Below are 14,840 nucleotides of genomic sequence, written 5' to 3' on the forward strand. Positions count from 1 at the left end.
CAATCAGGTCGGAGAGAAAGGTTTAATCTGAATATGAATGATTATTGTTGTACCTATTGTATTCCACATGTATCTAGAACATGTATCTAGAAGAACACGTAAAATGGTCATGCTTTATGTCACTGATATTTTTATTTTATTTTGAAAATACCTAAATGGACAAACATTTTAGATTTTCAAAGCGGCTATTTAGAGTTTTGGAAAAGTACACCATCATAAAATGAAATGGACCAATAGAAAACCACATTTCACTTTATTTCTAATGGATATATTAGAAATATCCATGTGTGTATACATACATAATTAAAGGGTCACATAAATAATTACATTACATAGCATTTAGTTGAGCTTTTATCCAAAGCGATTTACAATAAGTGCAATAAACCATAGACATATTTACTTCAAACAAGCAATCAGAGGTTGGGAGTAACTGAGTACATTTACTCTGTATCATTTTGAAACACTTTACTTGAGTATTTCAATCTTTTGTTACTTTGTACTTCTAATCCAATACAATTCAGAAGTAAATGGTGAAATTTTACTCCACTACATCTATGTATTACCTTTAGTTACTTTGCAGACTTGGATTAATGATTGATATGAAATATAATCAACACTTAAATAAGACTTTAGTTACACCTGGAGTAAATTCACAAGCTACCCTCCAGTATACAAAGTCATTAAAACTAGCTGCTATTTTACCAGCTTTGATAACACTTTAATGCATCAATAATGATAATCAAAATATATAAGATACATTATTCTGAAATGGAACAATTTGCATAATGAGTACATTTACTTTTGGTACTTTAAGTATATTTTGATGCCAATATTTTTGTACTTTTACTTGAGTAACATTTGAATTACAGGACTTTTAGTTGTAACAGAATATTCCTACACTCTGTTACTTCTACTTTTACTTAAGTACAAGATCTGAGTTCTTGTTCCACCTCTGCAAGCAATATCAATTTTATTTTTTGGATTATTCGCCACAAAATGACTAATAATGCAAAAGCTTGTAGATTTGCATAGTGGAACATCACCCTGATAATCATTGGTTATATCTAATGTCAATGCAATTATTGAATAATAGTTAATACAATTATTAAAAATAAAATGTGATAATAACAAATATAAAAACTATATTATTTTTGAAAAATGTATGGACTCTGGCGCTAAACATGAAACATTTTTTTGTTTATTATGTGTCCCCTCCACCTATAGTAATACGGGCTTTGTACATGTGCATTACTACCAAAATATAAAACATAGTTCTAATATAAAGCTAGCAATGTTGAGTGTTATCATATGTATGTATCTGTTAACTGGAAAAATGATGACGTGAAATTCTAGGTGTTTTTCTCTTTGACCATGCTGCTGTTTCCCAGGTGGGATAATGTTTAATCATTGTGCAAGGTGCATGGAAAAATCCATGAGCGAGTAAGATAAAGAGTGGTCTGCCTGTAGCTGTACAGTATATAAACCCACTGCATCTGCTCCAGTGGTGTGTTGACTCATCAGTACATAATGAAGTACTTTATTCTCCTCGCCTTGCTCGCTGCAGCCTGTAAGTTCTTGCATATTCTTGTTTATAATCTTTTACATTCAATTTATTTTGTTTGTGTAATTTTAAGAAGTGGGATTTAGGCTCTTTAAATAGTTTTACACAGTTTATGTTTCAGATGCTGCTCCCATTGAGGATGACAAGATTGTTGGCGGCTACGAGTGCAGAAAGAACTCTGTGCAGTACCAGGTCTCTCTGAACTCTGGCTACCACTTCTGTGGAGCCTCCCTGATCTCCAGCACCTGGGTGCTGTCTGCTGCTCACTGCTACAAGTCGTAAGGGCACACATTTGCTTTCAGATAAAATACTTTCTCAACATAAAACTGCTGCAAAGCTTTTTATCTATATCCTTAAAAAGCGTAAACTACCTCAATAAGTTGTATTGTCAACTTACTTAATCCTGCCTCTCTCTGCAGCCGCGTGCAGGTGCGTCTGGGTGAGCACAACATTGCCTTCAATGAGGGCACTGAGCAGTTCATCAACTCTGCCAAGGTCATCCGTCACCCCAGCTACAACAGCCGCAACCTGGACAATGACATCATGCTGATCAAGCTGAGCACCCCCGCCTCCCTGAACAGCTACGTCCGCACCGTGTCCCTGCCTTCCAGCTGTGCCAGCTCTGGCACCCGCTGCCTGATCTCTGGATGGGGCAACACCAGCGGCTCTGGAAGTCAGTAACTCACTGCAGTCACACCTGGAAGACAGTTTTGCTACATGTTTGAGTATGAACACCACATGTATTGACTTTGTTCCTCTGTAGGCAACTACCCTGATCGTCTGAGGTGCCTGGATGCCCCCATCCTGAGCGACAGCAGCTGCAGGTCCGCCTACCCTGGACAGATCACCTCCAACATGTTCTGTGCCGGATTCCTTGAGGGAGGCAAGGACTCCTGCCAGGTACGAGACACAGTTACAGTTTCCTAAAGCCAACACAGCCAACTTCAGATCAGCTGTGCTCACATGTTGTCCTTTCTCTCTGCGTGCTCTCAGGGAGACTCTGGAGGCCCCGTGGTGTGCAACGGTGAGCTGCAGGGAGTGGTGTCCTGGGGTTATGGCTGCGCCGAGAGGAACAAGCCCGGTGTGTACGCCAAGGTCTGCAACTACAACTCCTGGATTCGCAACACCATGTCCTCCAACTAAAGTCACTTCACTGCAAGGAAACTTTATTTCAGGAACTTTGACATCTGTTTTGAGAAAAATGAATGACTGAATAATAAACAAATATGAAGCTCACTCTCTGTTGTTCCTTGTTATTTGCTTTTTGATAAATAGAATTAAAGAGAATCAGCTGGGAGTAAAATAAGTGAAATAGGGATTAACCTTAAAATGAATAAAAGATTAATGTCAAATAAATCTGAAACCCTGCTTGAATCTGGGTATCTCAATAACCAATAGAACTGGCACAAGATTAAATAATTTTTACCAAACATCAGAGACTTTGTGAAATAAAATGAACAATTTCAAGATAGTGTCTTCCATTTTTAAATAATGTATGTATACATATATTTTACATTAACAATCAATGTATGGGTCATCACAAAATCAGTATAAGTAAGAATTGCAAAATATTTGAGACAATAAATGTTTTCCCCTTTAAAAACGAAATCATGTTCTTGACATGAATACAGTATTTATATATATTATCTTGTTTATGATTTTTGATCGATAAGTGCACATCTTACGTAAAGTGTACGTGACTGGGTGGGACTAGAGCTCACTTTATCGATATGTTGACTCTCGTCTTCCAGATGTCTCTTCTCAGACATTACACAACAACATAAGTCAACACGGTCTGCCATTTCCTGGATTCGCAACACCATGTCCTCCAACTAAAGTCACTTCACAGTCATTTATTGTAAATCAGAAAGCTGTATATCCCTTTAATAAATAAACATAACAACAATTATTCTTCTACTTGATTTCTTGGCAGACGTATACATATTCTGCTCAAACTCATTACTTAAAATGTAGCCGAAAAAAACTGTCTTGATTGTTAACAAACGTACAGATCTTTAGACTACAGGTAATACATATAACTGATATTTGAGCCTTGCTATAACCCTTTTATCTAATATCTCTGGATTTTAGGATCCTATGGAAGTCTTATTTTATAAAGCGTTTGGACCCAAGTTTGACAGACACGATCACATAGAGATACAAAAATGACCTTTATTAGTTTTAAGACTAACTATAGCATACAACCATATACACGGAGTATCTTGGAAACACATTTTGAACAGATTTTCATGATTATACCAAAATAAAACCTGACATTCAAGCAGGAACAAATATTTTTTCAAAGGCAGTACAAAAATATGGATGTTCAACAACAATTCCTGTTGCAGGTGTCAAATGTGTGTTTTTGAGTAAATATTTTTAGAATATTGAGCAAAACTTCATTTCAGCTTTCATAATATTACAAGTCCATAATGGAGAAAACTCCTACGTCAATTTGATAATGAAAAATGTGTGTGAGAGTTAAATGGATATATTCACTTTCAATGTTAATACATTATGCTAAGAGGTGTCCTTGTTGGAGAACAGAACAAAACAAATGTACATCAATGTCTGAACATTTTTTGATTTTGATTTGAGTCAAGAAAAGACTGGCATGATCTGAAATAAACCCTTTTGACATGTTATTTTTATCTGCATTGCTTTATTGTTGGGCAGAAATGTAATTATATAAACTAAATAAGGCTCATAAGTTCTTTCTCAAGTGTCCAAAAACAAAACAAAAAGTGTCCCTAATATTTTGTACATTCAGTATATTTCAGAATCTGTAAACAGGTTGAATACATGATCGCAAACTAATCTTCCATTTTTCTGCATTATAGTTCCCATAACCTTACCATGTGGGTAAATGACAATCTTTTCTGATCTAGGACAAAAGAAGCCCCCCCCCCTGTTAAACAATGTATTAAAAAAAGTATAAACACATACACAGTGCATTGTGTCTCTGTTTAGGTTATTACAGCTGGCCTCTAGCATGCTGCAAATAATGGTGATAGAGGTCTGAAATGGCAGGATATGCATTACCGCACACAGCACACTTAATACCATCTGCAGACCCTTCATGTGATGTGCTGGCATTTTGGCTTACAGTAATTGGTTTCCCAAGTGCATTTTCATCTATTCTGTCCCAACTGGTTTCTCTGTCTTGGATACAATGTGTGCTGCTCTGTTGCTGGGTACTCTTACCCAAATCCAGATGCTTACTTTGGATCGAGGAAGTCATTGGCGCTAGAGGAAACTCTTGAGTTACTGAACATTGGGATACAGGGCCAAGAAAAGAGTTGTTTAATTCAGGATCTGGGCTTAATGTAGCTTCGTGGTTGCTCTTGGTGAACTGTGTAGGGCTATCATCTATGATTAAATCAAAATCAGAGTCCTTTTGCATTGAGTTATGGCAAATCTGGTGACTGAACAGCAAATCTAGAGTCTTAAAGCGGCACCTGCACTCATCACATTCATAAGGCCGAAACGTTTTTCTGGGCCTGAATGGAACCCACTGCACCTCTGCATGTTCCCTCATGTGTTTTTTGTATGTTCCCACAAACCGAAAACCTTTCCCGCACTGGGGACAAGTAAAACGGCCGCGTCTCTGTCGGTGGATTCTCTGATGAAGCCAAAGTTTATTCCAGTCTTCTAGAGTCTTGCCGCAGCAGGAGCAGGTGTAACTTTGACCCGGGCCATGGGTGAGCATGTGGGCTCGGAGTCGGCCCATGTGTCTGAACAGCCGCCCACAGCTTGGACAAAAATATTTCCTGGGGTCTGAGCCGTTATCAAGTTTATTTAACTTTGACACAAAGTGTGAGAGTTGATGAGCCGGTACGAATGTCGACTGGAAACATTTTTTTACTTTAGCAAGGTGTTTCTTGGGGCTGGCGGCCGATGTTTTTTTGAGTGTTTCACAATTTCCAGCAGTGAGTGGAGAAGCTAAATTGTGTCCTGCTGCACACCTTAGTGCAGGCACCTTGTACTGAATTAATGACATTGTTTCTTCTGCTTTTATCTCGAAGCTGGAGGTGTTATTCTTCTCTCCTCTGCAGTGACTGCGATGGGCGTTAAATCCAGACAGCACACCAAACAGCTTGTCGCAATACAAGCAGCGATACAGCTTTGCGCCGGTGTGTTCTCTCATATGGCTGTTGAACTCCTGCAGATGGGCAAAAATATTCTTGCAGATGTGGCACGTGTACGTTAGTGAAGACTTTACACGTCTGTCGGGTTGTGATTCGTCACTGCTTTCCGAGGGTCTGCAGGTGGTGATTTTTTTGCGTTGCTGTAATGAGTGAATGATTTCTCACAGCGGGTACAGTTGTAACGCTTCACAGACCAGTGTGTCAGCTCATGAACTCGGAGGAAATACGCCTGACCGAAAGCTTTGCCACATATGTCACATTTATAAGGCTTCTCTCCAGTGTGGGCCCGCACATGTCTGATGAGGGCAGACTGAAACGGGAATGTTTTACCACAGTACTGGCACTCTTTTTTCTCTTTCTCTTCTGGGGAAATGTGTCTCTGATACCCCTGACTATTTTCCCGGTGGTTCCCTCTGCTGCTTCTTTCAGATCTGGTGTCCTCAAAGTCCTGGTTGTGTGCATGCTCTCTCATATGAGCGGCATACTCCGAGCAAGAGAATTTGATCTTGCAAAATGGACATTTTTTATTTATGTTGCTCTTATTGTGTGTCTTGAGATGAAGATTTAAGTTGGAATTTTTGCTAAAGCCTTTTCCACATTCAGAGCATTTGAAAGGTCGTTCTCCTGTATGAATACGTTGATGGATGACGAACTGAGAATGAAATTTAAATGTTTGCTCACAGTAACCACATTTCATCAAAATGTTCCCTCCTTTTTTAATGTAGCTGACATTTGAGTTGGCGTCCTTGGTGTCATCACTTCCTGTTTGGCCCTGTACAAGCGATTCTCTCTGCAACAAAACATTACCCATTCTCCTCCTTCTCTTGCCGCCTCTCCTGCGCCTGAAATAGCAGTTTGGACTCTCAGCTGTGGTGCTGGCATTGCAATGTAAAGATTCAAGACTATTTGACATAGGATTTAAAGGATCCAGCTCAATTTCAATTTTCTCAGCTTTCACAGCAGGGGGCACACTTACAGGTTTAGGTATTTGAGATTTTGTTACGGCTACTGTTTTCTGTAAGGCTTCAATATTTTGTGATTCAAATGTGCTTTTGGATTGTAATTCCTCCCTGTCATTCATGTTTCCTGAAGTTGGGCCTACCACGTTCAAACGTTTTGAAGGAATAACTTCAGGCTCTGTCTGCTGCTCTCCTCCAGACTGCAGGGAGAGGTGACAGGTCCTCTCGTCTGTACCGGCCTCTTGCTTGTCTGTGTTAATTCCCACCTGCTTATCTGTCTCAGCCCCCTCCCCACAGCCTGTGTGATTGCTCAACAGTGGGCAGGCCTCCTGGGAAACATCCAGTCTGGACACTTTTGCTGGAACCTGCTGATCAGCCTGTTTAGCTCTTCTTCTCATAAAACCTTGAAAGTTCAATATGTTACCATTGTGCTCAAGGTCTTCCTTGCTATCACAATCAGGCTTTCCATCCTGTTTCGAAGGGTGTTGATCAGCTTGACTCCTCAGTGTCCGTGTAGCGCGGCTTACATTATAAGCATCAGCCGAAGCAGCAGGAGAACTAGCAGCACCAATCTTAGCAACCGTAGCGTTATAAGCTGAGATTTCTGTTTTTCGTGGCCTTCCTCTTTTTCTTTTTGGCAGCACAAGGTCACAGCGAGGAGCTCCGTCTATAGTGTTAGGCACATCCTTACTGTTGTAGTTATCTAAACTTGTTGGCAGAGGTATTGTCGTGCTGATCTCCTTATGTTGAACTGCATCAAAACCAGCAGAATCTGGGTATTTATTGTCTTTAGTCAACAATGACTTTATTTTCCGCGGGCGCCCACGTTTCCTGTGTGTCTCCACATGCTGCCCAAGACGGTCTGTTGTAGAGCTGCACACATTTGCAGAAGTCATCTGAGACTCTGCTTCCATCCCTACCTGCGGCAATATGTGTCCACTGTGTTTATTAAGTGTTCCACCTGCTATTTCAAAGTTAACACAGCCGTCAGTCTCCACGAACCCCGATGAGTGGGATTCAGATGCAGGGTGATTCAGTTCCTCTCCCCACCTGGAGTCCAGGTCTTTCTCACTGCATCTCTCATCTTCAGGCATCTTTGGAAGAAGAAAAAATGTCATTAGTCACAAATGTTGTGTATTGTTGCGTAAGTATTTTCTAATAGTATAAAGTAAAAGGCATGCATACATTGGTATGAACCCAAATGATATATTTTTGTATAATGTTCATGTCTATTTATATGCATTTAAAACTAAAACAGTAAAGTGTACGATAGAAGATCACATGCCAGTGAAAAATAATAAAAACATTTCCAGAATTAATTTATTTGATGCTAGAGGACCAACATAAACATAACACAATGCTTCACTCCAAACCAAATATTCCAAATGTGATGGTCATAAAAATAAAATATAAAGTAACACAACAAAAGTCCTTAAATAAGAGTTTGAGAGATGTTATACAGACAATGCATCCATATCACATGAGCAGGTTACTCCAGAAATGGTGCTGTATACCGCAGCAGACAGCTCAGTCAATAACTACCTGCTTGCAGTCCGAAGCATTATGAATGGTCTGGTGAGGATGCGATGCGGCAGGAGCTAACTGATCGACTGGATTTTGGTCACTGCTTTCTCTGCTGAAGGACATTTTACTCCCCATATCCAAGGTCTGTGAATTAAAAAAATTACAAGAAGAATGTAACATACTAAAACAGTAACACATACAGTATTTTTACAAATGTGTAAACACTGCATGCTCTGCCTCTTTGTCACTTTAACTTAAAAGTGACTATCTGCATTACAATTAACCCAGAGAGAAGCCTGCAAAGCAGTCACTGGACATCTTTATAACTTGACTGGGCAGATTGATGTTCAGTTGACACACATTGGTTTTGTCAGAATTCCTACAAAAAACACCTTTAAGTGGCTGCCTAGTTAAAAACCTGTCCAGAAAGATAGCCACGTAGTTGATTTGTGATTTATTTTATAGCAGACTGTGTTGGTAAAGTACCTAGCTTTCCAAACCTGTGGTAGAAAGTAACTCCACACATTAAGTCAAGTACTCTAGTACGTCAGGTTATTTATAGATTTACAAGCATAGTAATCCGAAAAAAATATTGTATTTGCCACCACTACTTTCACATGCGTAACAGCAAGCATATTGACATTTTCATAAAAATACATGGAAATTTTATAAATTATCACTTTTTGATACAGAATAATCAGCCCAACTGTTAGACAAAGGGAGCTCCGTCACCACCAGTTGAGTCATTCTACAGAAAAGGTGGAATCTGGGTGATACAAATCTGCTGAAATATATTCCTTCTAAACACATCTAAAACCTGTTAAATAGCAATAACTAACTCTTAACTTGATGAATCCACAACAAGTAGAGCTTAAAGTATTTTTTATTATTTGTATACATTATATAAAGCTTATTTATATAGGTGTTACGTGTTACCAGGAAGAAGAGTAACACCAGTGACAATTTGGAGAAAACACTACCATTTTAACAAAATGGCTGCCATGTGTCAGACCAAATATGGCTTCAGTCAATATCAAAATCGTTTAACTCTTCAATACAATACATTTTCCCATTAAAATGTTCACCCCTAGGGCTATGAAATTAGTAACACTAATGACAGACTTGAAAGACGCACGTAAAATTTGAAGATAAAATTACACCTTTAACAAACAAAGTAAGAAGTATCTGACTTTCCTTATGTCTTTGTCCACTGCACTGCCTCAAATGATCTCTTGTTACAGGAGGCACTTCAGAGACAGTAGGCCTACATTATTTCAAAAATAAAAGCGTTGTTTGTAGCAGTAACAACAATGACGTAATTTTATTTATTGGATATTATTAATAATAATTTGCGTTTTTCTTTACCATTTCAGTGTTATATTTAATGTATGTAATGTTATGTAAATATGAATGAGATTTATTTATTGAAAACAATATATTTTCAATTAAAACTATAGGCTCCACTTCCATGTATGATCAAAGTGACAAAGGTTCCTTGATCTTGGCATTTTAAATCAATTGCGATTGATGTATAAAACACATACATTTAGTACCATTGCAAAGACAATCTCTATTTATTCAACATATATAATGAATGTGAGTATTAGGTCAACATCATGTGTTTTGGTGTCTGCAAAAGTAAGTGACAGTACTTCCACCTTTTCTGTAGAATGACCCAGCTACAATATTAAAATGCTGCTTATACAATAAGGCACAAGACAGTGCTGTTCCAAACAATACTTTAACTTTTGGAACATTTTGCTGATGTTTGTTTTACTTTTCCCTCACTAAAAATGTTTATGCAGGGTATTCGTCGCATTACTACTTCTTGTATACAAGTATTGCATAATACTTTCCCCATCTCTATTTATAACGAGCTATGCATTATAGACTTTCAAGGGTAGATTGTACGCTTTGAAGCTTCTGAACTTGGGGAAAATGCCAACACTCAGATATGGTGTTGAGGTTTGTAAAGCTCAAGTATGAATATAACAGGTAATGCAAAACAAATCTACCTTAGTTTGAGTAGACAGACAGTGGTTTCTAGAGTCGGCCCGCCTTACATTGCAGACATATTTGATATAATGGAGTCTTTCTGATGCACTGATCAATGGCCTTTGTTTGCAATTATTAGCACTAATCACACAGAAAACCACTCAGACGTAACCGTGTCACTGAACATGCATATTAAAACACACACAACCAAACTGTTAGCTTCAGCATCAGGCTACCAGTTATCATTCAAAGCTATCAGCAGCATGACTAAGAACAATGTAGGCCTTATATTTTGATAGGCCACATTGCTATCTCTGGTTAAGCTATACATACCTCACCGTGAACGACAGTCATCTCACACAACTTTGAGGCTAATAACGTAGGCTAATTTCTGCACAGTGGTTATTTATCGTGGGTGTTAGTAAACACAAAGAGCTTGCCTGAGTGGGGAGTCAGCACTGGTCTCTGCGTAGCCATTCACTGACCGCTGCAACACCAGCTAGCACTGGCTAGCTAAATGCTAACATTTGGTTGGTCGTTTCAAGGCAGTTTGGCCCTCGTGCATTGGTCTGGCAGCTGGTCTGTAAACGTGGACCTTGCTTTCTCTTCTGTTCAAAGCTGTGAGCTGCTCGATATCCCCGCACAAAGCAACCCGAAAAATGTCAATCACAGAGAGCGCAGATAGGGTGGATGCTTCAGATGGTGTGGGAAATGTGGGAATTATGAGACGTTGTGCTTTAGAAGTAAAAGCAGTGAAATACTAGTGTTATGCGAGATATAAGGTTTAAGGAAGCTGGAAAGTGAAACACCACCATCATTCGTTTTGCAACTAGTTAAAACTAATAATAATGTACAGGACAGCTTTTTCAGTGAGACTTCTGCAAACATAGCACCTTTATGTCTTGTTTTCGCTCTGAAATGGCTCCCTCTGCTGGGTACTGACAATAGACCATGAAAGCATCACTAATAAATCCGAATAAAATTGCCAGAAATAATAAATGAAGCAACACATTAAATAATTAAGATAATAGAAATTGTCAAATCAATATAAGTGCGCTAGGCACTGTGGAGGAGAGTCAGTTTAAATTACCAATCAATCACTCCACCACATTTTCCAGAGAATTAAAAGTCAGTCATTTGTTTTTACGGTTTATGAATGAGAAAACATTGGATATTATAACATGCTGCATTATACTATGATGAAAAAAACACTCAGTTTGAAAATACAGTTTAATACATGTACCTTTCAAAGTCTGACAAAGGTGGTAGGAACACATATTTCCTCTTATTGCGTTCCAATTCCCACAGCATCTCAACACATTCTGATCATACTAAAAATATATTGAAGAACAAAAAACGTAATAGATATCCTGGTTATCCCACCAAAACTGGATAAGCCATGTACATACATTTTCAGAATGTTATGATAAACCTTTTCTATTACATTTTCAGGGGCACTGATTGTTTATAGTTCTGGCAAAAGAAACCCAGCTTTATTAAGATACATTAATATTGTCATCTTAAAATTCTTTAAAATCATATGGAGAAACCCAGAGAGAATAGTGTTCTTGTGCAATTAACCTCAAGAACTATATTTTGTTTTAACAGGACTGACTTTATGTACTTGGTCCATAAATGTGACATGCAAATTGGAGTTACATTTCAAATGTTGTCAAGTTGTGATAGGAACAGATGAGGTTACTTGGTATATCATCTCAGCAGGTTTGTCTGGTCCGCTTTCAACTATGAAACAATCATCATCCATGTCGCCTCCTGTTTCCCCATCCACAGGAGCTGCCCCTTGCCCTTTGTTCAGACTACCAGACATGACTTGGTTTGTCTTTATGTTACCATAAGCTGAAACCCCAGGTTTTCTCTCCCCATTCATCAAAACCGGAATTGGGCGTGTCAATGGTGCCACCCTCTTTAGTCTGTATCGTTTGCCATCTCGCACATGCTGTGCCATAAACTCCTTTGCTCTGGCACACTTGTGCCTCTGAAGCAGCTGAGCAGATTCAAAGGAAAGATGACAGACTCGACATGGAAAACCATTTGATGCAGAGGATGTCTGCATTGGATAGTTTGATACACCTGAAGCAGACTGTGTGGGTGTCTTCAGCTGCACGAAGTGAGGGACAGGAAGCCCTTGACTGCCGTTATTGGATGCCCTGGGATGAGGATTCTTCGATAGTAGAGGGGAAGTGATATAAGGGCTGAAGGAGCTGGGACCCTTTGCTATCAGGCGCGGCAAGACATTAACCCCCCGATTGCTTTTAATGTGTGCACTGATTTTCAGTTTTTCCAGCTGCAGGGTGGAAATCCCGACTCGACTGCCTTTTCTTGCAGCAGTGGGACTTTGACTTTTCAGCTGTTGAGAGGAAGTGGCCAAAGGCCCCTCAACCCTTGGAGTACTGCCTGTACTGGCAACGATTGGCTTCTTGAAATTTAGCGGTGTAGCAGTGATGAGTCTGGATTTGGTGGTATTGTTGGGTGTCTTACAAAAGTGAAAGCGGGGTACTACTTTCTTGCTGGAGAGGAGCAGCCCACATCCTATACAGCCAGATATTTTATCTATTACATGAGAGCTGTGGTGGGATATGAGGGAGGTTTTTCTCTCAAAACAATGCCCACATTTAGCGCATGTGTAAGGTTGTGTCTTGTTAAATTTGCGCAGTGTTTGCAAAATCACGACAGGTTGGTAAAGTGACCAAAGATCTACAGTTGGTGCACCTACACCTGCAAAAATGTTCTGCATGTCTTTCTCACTGGGTTTAATGAGCACAGGTGTTTGTGACAGAGAGCTGTTCAGCGGAGGCACTTGTGAAATATGCGCAGACTGCATGGGAACTTGTGGCATTAGAGCTGATGTCATGGGTCCTTTCAGCAAAGGTGTCCCCAAAAGAGACACTGATGGCACATTGTTTAGTTTAGGCACCTTCCAGACAACCTCACCAGTCTGTAGTCTTTTCAGCTGCTGCTCCTCTTCTATACGCTTCTCAATTCTGCGCTTCTGTATTGTTCCATGATCAAGGACTTGGTGACCTGGCTCATGTGTTGTGCTGTGGTCCAGCACGTCTTTGTATTCAGCAAACTCAGTGCCACATGAGCAGATATGACTTGCAGCAGAACAAAAGTGTTCCTCCAGGCATTTCCGATTTGCAAATATCTGCTCACAGCTGAAGCAAAACCGCCCTGCATTCATTAAATCTCTGCCCAGGTCATCCTCCAGGATATTTTGCAATTTTGACTTTCCCCTCTCCATCATCAGGTTGGGTATGGAAGTATTCACTGCTGGTGTGGAGCCCTGGAGCACCTTTGCTGTTGGAGACAAGTGTTGGAATCATTGCAATCATAAACATATTCAATAAAATAAAAACCGTTGTAACTCACCATGATGACTGATGCTATCTGAATCAGTAGCTAGTTATGCTAACGGCTATATACAACTGGATGCTAAGCTTAGGAGACAGCTGTAATATTACAAATACACTTTCATATACCCATGAACATTTGCTCGTTTCAGACAGAAAGACAAAAGTTTAGGGAGTGTCAAATAAACTCGTTATTTGGTTATTTCTATAGTTCTATGAAACAGCCCAAATATTGTGGAATGCAAACATAGTCTTCCATCTATCCAATTAAGTTGAAATACCTGCTTTGATATACTACTTCATAGTTGGGGAAACACGTTATTTAGTCTTGTTTTACATTTCTTCTGAATGTTATTTTGTTGTACGCGCCATTGCCTTGGGAAAAAATCGACCATGCTAACGTTAGCTTCAACTAGCTTACAATAACGAGAGCTTACCATCACATTAAAGTGTATCCGTGTTAATATCCCGGCATATCCCTGCGACAAAAAAAGCAAACAATGTGTCGATTGTAGTTTTGAAAGTCAGTGAACATCAGACTGACCTGTCGGTGTTTTATCTAGTCGGTTGCAGTTAGCCCATTAGCCACACCAAAACCAAAGAGGAAATACCTCCACTTCTTCTACTGATGGCGCGCTTCGACAGCAGGAAGTGCGGGGTTTGCTTCGTTATACTGACACCTATCGTCTGGAGGCTTGACTTCTGTATGTATAATCAGAATCTTTATTAGTCCCACACATGGGGTCCCACAGAGGGGACATTTGCATCGTTACAGCAGGAAAGAGCCACAGACAGCTTAATGTTACATATGTTAAAAAAGTACTAAGTTATGATATAATAAAAAAATTAAAGTAAAAAAAAACACTTTTCAAAATACAAATCCTGTAACAGTTCTTAGGATTTAGCAGCCAGGTATATATTTCACAGTTATTAATGGCATATATAGCACATAGTTTGATGGTATTTAACAGCAGCAACTTACACAATTTACAAAATACCATCCATCTTCTCCCGCTTATTCGTGGTCGGGTCGCGGGGGTAGCAGTTCCAGCAGAGAGCCCCAAACTTTCTTTTCCCTGGCCACATCAGCCAGCTGAGGGCCAGTCCTTTAGAGAAGTACCAGGGCTATAACAGTTTATATTTCCATATTAAAATATGATTGTGCAAAGTTCATAAATAAACAGGACTGGGGAGTCTCATAGCATTCAAATCATAGTAGAAAGTCAGAGGTCTAGATCTATGGTCTAGATTTAAGTTTTCTTTGAACCAACATTTTGATTTG

The 14,840-nt window shown here is 39.4% G+C and overlaps 3 protein-coding genes across 6 annotated transcripts; 1 reads left to right on the forward strand and 2 right to left on the reverse strand.

Moving 5' to 3' along the window:
* The first annotated feature begins 1,514 nt into the window (after window positions 1-1,514).
* prss1 (serine protease 1) lies at window positions 1,515-2,797 on the forward strand. 2 transcript variants are annotated; one of them, XM_034227928.1, is made up of 5 exons: window positions 1,515-1,567; window positions 1,671-1,839; window positions 1,981-2,234; window positions 2,325-2,461; window positions 2,555-2,797. In XM_034227928.1, the coding sequence occupies exons 1-5, from the start codon at window positions 1,528-1,530 to the stop codon at window positions 2,702-2,704; spliced, it is 750 nt and encodes a 249-aa protein (XP_034083819.1). In that variant the 5' UTR covers window positions 1,515-1,527; the 3' UTR covers window positions 2,705-2,797. The 2 variants fall into 2 exon arrangements, with proteins under 2 accessions (XP_034083819.1, XP_034083820.1); XM_034227929.1 differs by having other exon boundaries at window positions 1,523-1,567; window positions 1,683-1,839.
* Window positions 2,798-3,713: 916 nt separating this feature from the next.
* Window positions 3,714-11,057, reverse strand: LOC117553848 (zinc finger and SCAN domain-containing protein 12-like). 2 transcript variants are annotated; one of them, XM_034227922.1, is made up of 3 exons: window positions 10,521-11,057; window positions 8,211-8,336; window positions 3,714-7,762 (listed from the first exon to the last, which is right to left on the reverse strand). In XM_034227922.1, exons 1-3 carry the CDS (start codon window positions 10,539-10,541, stop codon window positions 5,780-5,782), a joined length of 2,130 nt encoding a protein of 709 aa, XP_034083813.1. In that variant the 5' UTR covers window positions 10,542-11,057; the 3' UTR covers window positions 3,714-5,779. The 2 variants fall into 2 exon arrangements, with proteins under 2 accessions (XP_034083813.1, XP_034083815.1); XM_034227924.1 differs by having other exon boundaries at window positions 10,628-11,055.
* A 266-nt stretch (window positions 11,058-11,323) lies between these two features.
* Window positions 11,324-14,233, reverse strand: LOC117553849. 2 transcript variants are annotated; one of them, XM_034227926.1, is made up of 2 exons: window positions 14,103-14,233; window positions 11,324-13,505 (listed from the first exon to the last, which is right to left on the reverse strand). In XM_034227926.1, exon 2 carries the CDS (start codon window positions 13,450-13,452, stop codon window positions 11,860-11,862), a length of 1,593 nt encoding a protein of 530 aa, XP_034083817.1. In that variant the 5' UTR covers window positions 13,453-13,505; window positions 14,103-14,233; the 3' UTR covers window positions 11,324-11,859. The 2 variants fall into 2 exon arrangements, with proteins under 2 accessions (XP_034083817.1, XP_034083816.1); XM_034227925.1 differs by having other exon boundaries at window positions 13,996-14,193.
* Window positions 14,234-14,840: the final 607 nt, after the last annotated feature.

The sequence above is a fragment of the Gymnodraco acuticeps genome, unplaced genomic scaffold (genome assembly GCF_902827175.1).
Source record: "Gymnodraco acuticeps unplaced genomic scaffold, fGymAcu1.1, whole genome shotgun sequence".
NCBI classification, from domain to species: Eukaryota; Metazoa; Chordata; class Actinopteri; order Perciformes; family Bathydraconidae; genus Gymnodraco; species Gymnodraco acuticeps.

Coding starts and splice junctions, on each gene's coding strand:
- LOC117553849 (XM_034227926.1), bottom strand. CDS start 13,452: ATGATGGAGAGGGGAAAGTCAAAATTGCAAAATATCCTGGAGGATGAC.
- LOC117553848 (XM_034227922.1), bottom strand. CDS start 10,541: ATGACTGTCGTTCACGGTGAG. Junction 8,337..10,520: donor TGACTGTCGTTCACGGTGAG/GTATGTATAGCT, acceptor TTTAATTCACAG/ACCTTGGATATGGGGAGTAA. Junction 7,763..8,210: donor ATGCTTCGGACTGCAAGCAG/GTAGTTATTGAC, acceptor CTTCTTCCAAAG/ATGCCTGAAGATGAGAGATG.
- prss1 (XM_034227928.1), top strand. CDS start 1,528: ATGAAGTACTTTATTCTCCTCGCCTTGCTCGCTGCAGCCT. Junction 2,235..2,324: donor CAACACCAGCGGCTCTGGAA/GTCAGTAACTCA, acceptor GTTCCTCTGTAG/GCAACTACCCTGATCGTCTG. Junction 2,462..2,554: donor GAGGCAAGGACTCCTGCCAG/GTACGAGACACA, acceptor GCGTGCTCTCAG/GGAGACTCTGGAGGCCCCGT.